Genomic DNA, 9596 nt, shown 5'->3' on the forward strand with positions numbered 1-9596 from the left:
GGAAAGGGAAATTTTTTCTGTTCCTTTCCCTGAATTAAGCTTTGTAAAACCCACTCTGGGCTTGTACTGGTGATTTTCTTAATTGGAATAATGACTACTGTGCTTTCAGCCTAGTTGTTTTGATTTCTGAACTGCTTGAAGTATTAGCAAGTGTTGCTGTAGATATGTCCTTTGTGTGAGATACAGGACTAGTCGCTTTGGTTATGCTTTTTAAGAAAACAGCTTTGTTCCTCATAAGGAGTATTTGGGGAGGCAGATATTGTATGTTGGGAGCTCTCTGTAGCCATGAAGCAAGTCACTCAGACTTTGAGAAATTGTTGAAACACTTGAAACCTCAGTATTGAACCGAGTGACATCTGTTACATAAGCATGAGCTGTCAGTTATTTTAATTTTAGTGATGCAGAAAGCCAAATAATCTCACAGTCCTTTCATGTTTTATGCAGGTAGTGCCAGAATATGCATGGAAAAACTTGAATGTGGGAAGCCATTGTGCAGTCTGTAATGGACACAGCTTCAGGGTGTGATTGGCACTAATTGAAGGAGGAATTTGCCCTTTCTCGATCCCTCCATATGCCTGGGGGATCTCAGCCTGCTGTCATGCTGACAAGGATGCTCCTGCTGAGGGAAGTTCTGTCAGTGACACTGAGCTACATTGGATGAGCTGCCTCATAATTGTCTTGGGCAGCTATTAAAATGTTAATCACTCCCAGCCTTACAAGCACCTTGATGTTTGAAATACAAAATGTGCCACGCTAATGAGTGCTGTCCTCTACCATTATAATCTGTGTGGAAGGAACCTCAGAATGCCCACAGTGAAGAACGAATAAATGAGATCAAAGAACACTGACAAAAGTAGGAAGAGCATGTAAGGTTGTAGAAGGGAGAACTGGCATGCCAGGTTGGAATGTGTCTGCTTCAGAGGTGCATCCACAGTGACCGGGAAGGTGAAGCCTGAAGCACTTGGTAGTGTCCCATAGATTTTGTCACATGGTAAAAGCCACAGGTGCCAACACCACTGCTACTGCATCTTGTGTGCTGTGGTTGTCTGGCAGCCAGATACACCTGACATGGTAGCACACACAGGGGCAGTGGGTGCAAGTTGTCTCCTGAGTGAGCACCTCACTCATAATCAGCCCTCAGCAAGATCTGGCTTTTGTCTGAAAAAGACTTCATCATTTTTTAAGGGCAAGAGTGCTGAGATTTCTGACCAGAAGTTAAAAAGCTGTTACCTGGGGAACTTGTGTCATGTGCTTGTGTGGGTGAGCGGACAGTGTGATGCAGAATCCTACAGCTGCCTAATCCATAGCCCTCTTGCAGATTTTTGCTTGTACTCCATTCTCTAATTCTTTGCCCATGATAGATCGTGTCTGCTACTTCTTAGAAAAAGTTATTTCAGTACTGTGGTTTATGTTGACAGTACTTTCCTTATGGTACTTACTCTGTAATTCCTCTTTTCTGTGCTGTTTCCTACAAACACTTGCAATGCAGTGCAAAATGCCTCGGTGAGCACAGGTCACCTCATGTCTCCATCCTGTGTGCATGGAGTTGGGTCTCTGGGTAGGTTAGATAACCAGTTTTTAGAAATACACAGTTGGTCTGGGTGATTGCCTTCATATCTTGTCCTGGAAAAGAAAACTCCTTATTGCTGGCTGGTTTCAGTGCTGTTGTCTCAGTGGATTAAAAATAAGCACCATTTATCATCCAAAAGTCTGGCGTCCGTTTTGCTGTTAATGTCTATCTATGTCTCCTCTGCAAAAATCCTCTCGATAAATGAGGTGACTGACATTGTCCTTCAGATCAGAAATACCAGCTGTGAAGATATTTTGGCATTTTTCAAAGGCCTGCAAGTCTGTATTTTATTTTTTCCTATTCAGTGATGCTTTCCGATGAATGGTGAGAAACAGATATACTGAATTCTGGCCTTCTTTCTTTATTTTTAGTCTCTTGTAATTCTAATTTCAATCTGTGGCTACATAGAGTTTTGGCTAAAATTATCTACAACAGATATAATTTTCAGTAATTGTAAATTTTTTGGAAGTTCCAGTTCCTTTAAGTCAACTGGCTTCTTTTTTCTCAACATCTTCCAGTCTATCTTGTTAATATTGATGTGTCCTGGTCTGAAGCTGCAGAGATGCTTTTCAGCTGCCATGGAGATGTCCTTCAGATGCTTGCAAGATTGTTATGTTTGGAAATGCACTCTGAACAACTCAGGCAACTTTTTTTCCCCCCTCTATTACATAAGTGTCTTGCTACAAGCATACTTATGGAATATATTAGAATGCCAAAATTATCCAGTTCTTTCTGCAGAATTGTATGCCTGAAAAGGACATCTCTGGTGTTGCATTAGACACTTAGACAACATTAAGAATGTAACATAAGACAGAAAGAACAGCTGTAGCAGGTCAAAAGCCCTTTTTTATTTTTTTGTGTTCTTTGCTTTAATGGCCTGTAGTACAATGTAAAGGGGGAAAAAACCATAATTACCAGGAGATCCTCTGGCCAATGAAGGGTTGCTAAGCATTGTGGTCCAAATGCAACCATAGGCTCAAGGAGTCCCTAAGCTGCTAATTACCAGAAGCTGGAGGGCATACCAATCTCCTAGGAATTTATCTAATCTTCTTTTGAGCTTGTGGCCTCTAAGATGTCCAGTGGAAATTAATTCCACTGTTCTATTTTCTCCTTTGTTTTGTCTAAATTTGCTCCTCTAGCAATTAGGTGGATCAAGCAGCATAGAATCTAAAAGATTTTATACCACAAAATTTAGAGTATTTATAGTCCTGATTTCCTTTTCTGTACCTTGTTCGTGATTGCAGAGACTCCTCTGTCTCAAAAGGCATCATTCAAGTCTGAATGAATCCTGATCTAACTCTGTGTGTAATACTGGCAGTGCAATGACAAATACTAAATATGAAGAATTATTTTTTCATTGTCAGCTGATAAATTGGGTAGAAAAATTCTGTTTGCAGAAGCAAGAAGCTTCTTCATTGCTCTAATACTTGTTGAACTACCGTGCTGTTTAATTTATCTGAATGAGCAGTTGCTCTCTTCGTACCTCTTGCTTACCCCATTCATCAAACTTGGCATGTTATCCTAGCTCTAGTACGGTTATTGGCAGTAGATCGGGATAAAATAAGTAATAGGATACTTTATAGTGAATAATAACCTAATGACTGTACATTACAGAGCAGGTTTTAATAGACCTAAAGCATTTCACAGATTCTGCTCTTTGTCTTGCAGATGTGGATCTCTGGCACAAAAGGGTGATGTGGTTTAGGAGCTCTCCAGGCAGCCAGCAGGGTTTCTGTGTCTGCTCCCAAATTCAATGCAGTGAAACATATTTTTCACTTTGAAATTTGCCCAGCATATCCACAGTTGAAAAAAAAGGAGTGCCTTTCTGAGAAAGAACTGGCGATGGTTTGAAAAACCTGGGAAGGCTTGATATGAACAGCAGCATGTGATTCTCACAGGAAATCTGGGCTTTGGATAAAGCATTGCCACTTTCAAAAGAGCAATGATTGTTTTCTGTCTCTTGGGGAATACTGTAAAACAATTCTTTAATTGTTGGTGCAGAGTTGTAAACACAAAGAAGCCAGCAAATGAAAATATACTGTATGCCAATTATAAGCAGGTTTCTTTTTAAGACTAGTAAATGTGCTGTCAGGAGAAAATTAGCCTGTGAAACCAAGCCACCTACTGAGAAATGGCCTAAGGAAATTGATAGCCAAGTTTCAATCTAGGAAAATTGCATCTGAGCCTTTGTGACTGAAACATTTCCAAACAACCTGAACACTTATGATGTGGTCCAAATAGGGAATAGGTACTCAAGGTTGTCAGGATCTAACTGTTCAGGACCTTAAGAAGCACCTGTGAAAGATCATAAGATTTTTGAGTATTTGTTGAGTACAAGCTCTTGCTTGAGGAGCTTAAGGTCCCATTACTTTCATCCTGTTCACTGAAGTAGCATCTTAATTTCTCCCCTCTGGCAGGATAGGACATGCCATCTGCAGAGTGAGAGGGATTTGGCAATTGCAGCACCTAATAAAGGGGTTGGGAGAGTCATGCAAGACATGAGCAAGTATCATCAGGGGAGAGTACGTGCAACAGCAGAGTGTCTGTGCTTGTGCTGCTCTTGACTGGGGGAGATGTATAAGAGCTCGCTCATAAGGCATCTCTGTCATGTGGGAGATGGGAAATGAAAGTGCAGATTGACAGGAGGAGGGAGGGAGGCGCTTTTGGCTTGGACATGATCAACAGGAGAAATGTGGAGCTGCGTAGTGTCTTGGAAATAAACCCTCAGAGCTTGTCTGGGAGGAGGGACTGAAAGGAGCACTGCATTGACAAGGGAGTTTTTTCTCTGGGTAAGTGGCATATAGAAGAGGCTGCTCCAGAACTGGTGGCAGGAGGTGATCCAAGAAATAATAAAAATTACAGTGATCTTATCTAAGGGCAATCACATTGATTTGCAATAAGAGGAAGGGTACAACAAAGACTATGAGATCTGAAAAAGATGTTAGAGGCTGTAAATTGCATTATGTGCAGGGTTCCAGGTAGTGGTGGTGCTGCAGTCACTTCTCAGACTGAGGTGGCCACAGAGCACCCTGTAGTTCTGGCTCTCATGTAGCCAAAAGTAACTACTATCCCGTGGGTTTGAGGGAAGGAATACCAAGTACTTGGCTGTGAAAAGAGTACTTCCTACTCTTGTAGAAGCATAGTTTTGTTTTCTCTGGCTAAAAGAATGCTTGGGATTGATGCAGACTTCTCTTACATTAGTACTATAGCTTTGAGGATGACTAAATTTCTGTTCTAGATAAAGTATTAAGGAAAAATTTCTATGTTTCTCTTTCAGCAATCTCAATCCAGAGAAAAACGCAAATGAAAATGGAATGTCTATGCAGAATGATAACTTTGAAGAGATCATGAACCTGCCTCTTGGTTCTAAACCATCCCGGCTGGATGCTATGAACAATGATGGAAACAATAGTCCCGAAATTCCTTTGAATCCTATTCTAGCCTTTGAAGATAAGGGGACTCTCTTGCCTCAGGTAGATAGTGTTCAAACACATCAAACAGCAGGTAGGTTTGCTGTGGTTCACTAACACTTGTAATGTGTTGTAATTGACAGAGGTCCCAGAGCTCTCAATTAATATAAGTTGATTCATTTAAGCATTTTTAAACTCCACATTATTTGGGGACACATGTCCTCTTTGTAAAGCTATGTATGCCAAACACATATAGATGCAGTGCAAAAGGTGCTGAGGCCTTATCTTTTCCTGGAGGAGTGCTTCTCACATATATTTTACTTTCTGCCATTTGAGGTTGCTTGGAAAGGTTTGGCATGTACTTTCACACAGAAGTGATAGGTGACAGCTGTTGTTCTGGCCTTATGATCAGCCACTGGGTTCCAGTTTTGCAAGTGCAGTGCTTGACACGCACATGCAGAAGGGGAGCTACTACTTTTTACAAACTACTTTTTGAAATTCTGGATGTGCTTTCCTCATTAAGTTCTTGCAGGCATGGAGGGATGGTTTGCAGGACACTGGATTTTTCTGAAGTATATCATAACTTTTCAAGAATGTTTGGTAAACAAATACTAATCTAGCAAATTAAATTGGATAGCACTTTATTTTTCTCTGGCCTAAAAATGCAATGAAAATCATCTTACAGTAAAATAATTGCATAAGCACATAACATTTTGAAGTAAGAATTGCCACTCTGACCTGTCATTTTTACCTTCTCTTTTAGAAGTGATCTGATTGTTTCTTCTGAAGAACCAAAGGTGATATGAGCATCTCTGCAGTCAGTGGAGTTTCTTCCATGCAATGAAGGAGTGTTTTATTTTTTCTCTCCAGTTTTTTAAAGATTTCTTGAGTATCTTTTTTGGAAGGACTTTAGTAAAACCAGCAGAAGAAATGAGAGGAATAGACTTGGATCACCATTCTAATAGCTTTCATCACTAGAAAAAATCATGCTTCACGTGCGTTACTTAATATGGCTATTTCCAACAAGCTTCTTTTGTTAGTAAATGAATATTTCTGCATTCCTTAAGACACAAGACACTGGAATCTGAAAGTAATGGGCTGATTTGGGTGGTGGGACTGATTTTTTTTGTTTTTTTAAAAAGGTGGGTATTGGTTTAAAAGGCATAATTTTAAAATTGGCAAAGAATCTTTTACACTTTGTGGTTCTAATACTTGAAAAATAAATGCCTCATTGCTCTACAAGTAGAGTTAATGGGGTGTTTTATTTAAACCTGTTGGTTTAAATGTTATTGCAGAGAACTCTAATTATGGGGGCACACTATAGGCTTCTGTATCAGGTTCTTGTAAATGTAATTCCTACAGGGACATTCTGTAAATTGAGACGTCACTATGATCTTCTCACATTTTCTCTAAAAACACAAAACAAGACAGGTTTTAAAATGTGAAAATTTGAAAGCATTATTTTTTCATGGACAGGAGGAAAACCTATTGTTCTCCTAGATGATGTATTTATGAATTTTGCTCAGTACAGAAATTTAATTGAATAAATTAGACAAATGTGGTAAAAAGATACAGCAAACTTGATTTTTTTTTTAGTTACATCCATGTTCACAATACTATAAAAGATGTGTATGCATATGTGCACACGTGTGCACACACATACAAGGAAATACCTTGTTCTGAGTCCTGTAAATTGCTGCTGTTCCCAATGATGGAAGACTTTTCCTTTGCCTTATCAGACTATTGAAGACTGTGTGAAACCTGGGATATTTGAGTTTCGGATGATGATGCAGGTTTTGGGACTTTTGGGATTTGCTCGTTTCAGAGCAAATGGAAAATGGTCATTGTTTGTGCTTTTTATGTAGTGTGTGGTTTTTATAAAGCAGTGCAGTTTGAGTGGTAAGAGGAACGATGCAGGTTGCTTTCTCTTTAGTTTGATGCTGATTTCTACTGTCATTCATTGCTTCATCCCACACTTTTGGTTGCTGTTGTGCAGAACTGTAAAATCTTGCACATTTTTGTGCTTTGCTAAACAATGCTGTTGGAGGCAAAGTTTGCTCTGGGTATTTGAGTTTCAAGCATCACTGAAGGCTTGAGGCACTGCTGTCTGAATCAGTGAGAAGATCCTTGGGTAGGGGAAATGGAGGTTCATGGGCTCTCAGCTCCTGCTAACAGAGAATCTACCATTAAGATTCCTGCACTTGCCTTTAGTGAGCACTGAACGAGGCCTCTAGGAAGCTGTGCAGAAAGTCTGTGCTAGCAGAAGAAATCCTCTGAGACAAAAGCCGAAGAATTTTTGAAGAAATTTCTGCTGCTGCCAAGTGTTCATCTTATAGAGGAGATGCGATAAAAGCAATGGAAATAAAATGAAAGAGACTTCATCTGCCAGAATATTTATGGAAGGGAAAAAACAGCCATTCAGTCAGAGTGCTTTCACTAGTAACTTGTGACACAGTAAAATGAATTGGGTTCCTTTCTTGCTTTCTTTAGTTTTCCGTGTACATAGCCACAATATTTTGAAGTGTCCAAAATATGTAGTTTTTCTTTAAAACTATATATAGCATGTAAGTACCAAATAAAACTTGTTTGAAATATTTATTTCTACTTATATTTTCATTTTCTTGCATAGTTGAAGCAAGAGTCAGTCTCTGATGGAAGACTATTCTGTCTACTGCTGGTCTGCTTAAAACTTTGCTTCAGGTATTCTCTAATTTCTTTACTGGAAAATCAGTACAGAGTCACTTGCAATTAGAAACAGAGCAAAGGAACAGTAACATTTAGCGTCAGTCTTAGGATTCATTTAGGATCAAGTGTAAATTGTGTTGATTTTGAGCTATTTAGGATTGGTTATAAATTATGCTGATCTGTTTCCTGGGAGATTTCAGCACACTTCCTTCACTGTTTGCAGCAAAAATGGGCCTGCTTTATTTCTCATATGTACTTTGTTTTTTGCTTTGAATTTTTTAACAGGGCTGGATTAAAACCATTTTATCATTACGGTCAATCTAGGTTTGCTTCAAATGAGAGAGAGAATTTCCTGTTTCAGGGGCCTGACATACAAAATAAAACCAAGGGAACTGAGAGTGGAAGTAGGTGTGTGAATTTTTAAAAAAAGGATTTAATATTGAATTTTTAAATCTTTTGGTTAAGCATCTTTTAATGCAGGGAAAATAGTTTCCCTTTTGTTGAGTGTTGTTCTTGACAATAAATACGGTCTGGGAGGAAGGCCAGCTCCTCTGCCTGCTATTGCAACTGGTTGTGTTGTTTTTACTATGAGGGGCAAGGGGAACTACTCCATGAGGTAGAAGTGTAGCAGGTGCAGACAGCTGTTCTGAGGGTTCAGAGCAGTGACCTTCCCCCAGAGCTGTGTGCTCTGGGAAGGCTCAGCTCCATGCTCACGCCTCCACAGCAGAGCATCTACACTCACAGGGATGAGGCTCGGTAAGTTATTTCAGTACATCACAACTGCTGCGTTGCTCACCATTAGCTCTGCTTGCTTCATGCCTTTTATCTCCTCATTCCTGATGAAGAATGCTTTGTTATTTTCTTTCTTGCTAAGACCTTGAAATAATGTTTGCGATTAAATACCTAAGAATACAGATACAGGACACATTCTAATATCATTACGTAATATTGCACTGTTTCTTTTTGGAAACTGATCTAAAAACACCCACAGAGGTGGCTTGAAATTTGAGATTTTTTTTGTTCCTAGGTTTGTCCTTCAGTCAGTCCTCTGTTTTAGTAAGTCCACCTGCACAAAGCTGAGCACATGGTTTGTCCCATGAAATTTCAAAACAAAGTTCCTGTCATGCATGAATATTGAAAATGCCATATTGCTTTATCGCTTTATCCAAAGTTTCTGTCTACCCTGTACTTTAATAGGCCTTTTTACTGCACTGAGTGTGGTTTTGGTTGCTTTTACATGGTTTTTGTTTGTTTGTTTGTTTGGGGGGGGTGGTGTGGTGTTTTGTTTTGTTTTTTCCCAAACAGTACCATTGTAAAGAACTTGCAGATATTAAAATAAATCATTATCAAAAATGCCTCCTCCAAGTACCAAAATTAAGCTCACAGATTTGAGCCACAATAAAATGGAACACTGAGCTCTTAACTGACAGAATAACTTTTTTAAACTATTTTTTAAATCTCACTTTTATTCCATGTTTGTGACCAGTATCAGCTCTAAAGCTCTACATGCGCATAAGAATTATATGACGGTCAGAAGCACCTCAGAAGACAGTGTGCTGCTTTTGACTGGGGTAGAGTTAATTTTCTTCACAGTAGCTTGAAGGGGGCTGTGTTTTGGGTTTCTGCTGAACACAGGGTTGGTAACACGGGGATGTTTTACTGGTCAGCAGCGCTTGCACAAAGTCTGCCTCTCACACCACCCCACCAGCCTGGGGTTGGCACAAGCAGCTGGGAGAGGATACAGCTGGGACAGGTGACCCCAGCTGACCAAAGAGACATTCCATACCTTACATTGTCATGCTAAGCATATAAAGCTGGGGGAAGGAGGAGGACAGGGGGGATGTTTGAAGTTACAGTGTGTGTCTTCCCAAGTAACCATTACACATGATGGAACCCAGCTTTCCTGGAGACGGCTGAACATCTGCCTGCCC

At 39.8% G+C, this 9596-nt stretch overlaps 1 protein-coding gene across 14 annotated transcripts in view; it reads left to right on the top strand.

Annotated features, from left to right (window-relative positions):
- Positions 1-7578, top strand: part of MAP7 (microtubule associated protein 7) — a 110561-nt gene extending 102983 nt beyond the window's left edge. For 13 of the 14 annotated variants that reach the window (XM_048296095.1, XM_048296087.1, XM_048296088.1 and 10 more), the window contains 2 exons: positions 4848-5074; positions 5744-7578. In XM_048296095.1, coding sequence (XP_048152052.1) covers positions 4848-5074; positions 5744-5754 — 238 coding nt within the window. In that variant the 3' untranslated portion in view covers positions 5755-7578. Of the gene's footprint in view, positions 1-444; positions 5075-5743 lie in introns of those variants that run through there. The other variant, XM_048296099.1, reaches the window with a different exon arrangement.
- The last annotated feature ends 2018 nt before the right edge of the window (positions 7579-9596 follow it).

This window comes from Corvus hawaiiensis, chromosome 3 (genome assembly GCF_020740725.1).
Source record: "Corvus hawaiiensis isolate bCorHaw1 chromosome 3, bCorHaw1.pri.cur, whole genome shotgun sequence".
In the NCBI taxonomy this organism is placed as follows: Eukaryota; Metazoa; Chordata; class Aves; order Passeriformes; family Corvidae; genus Corvus; species Corvus hawaiiensis.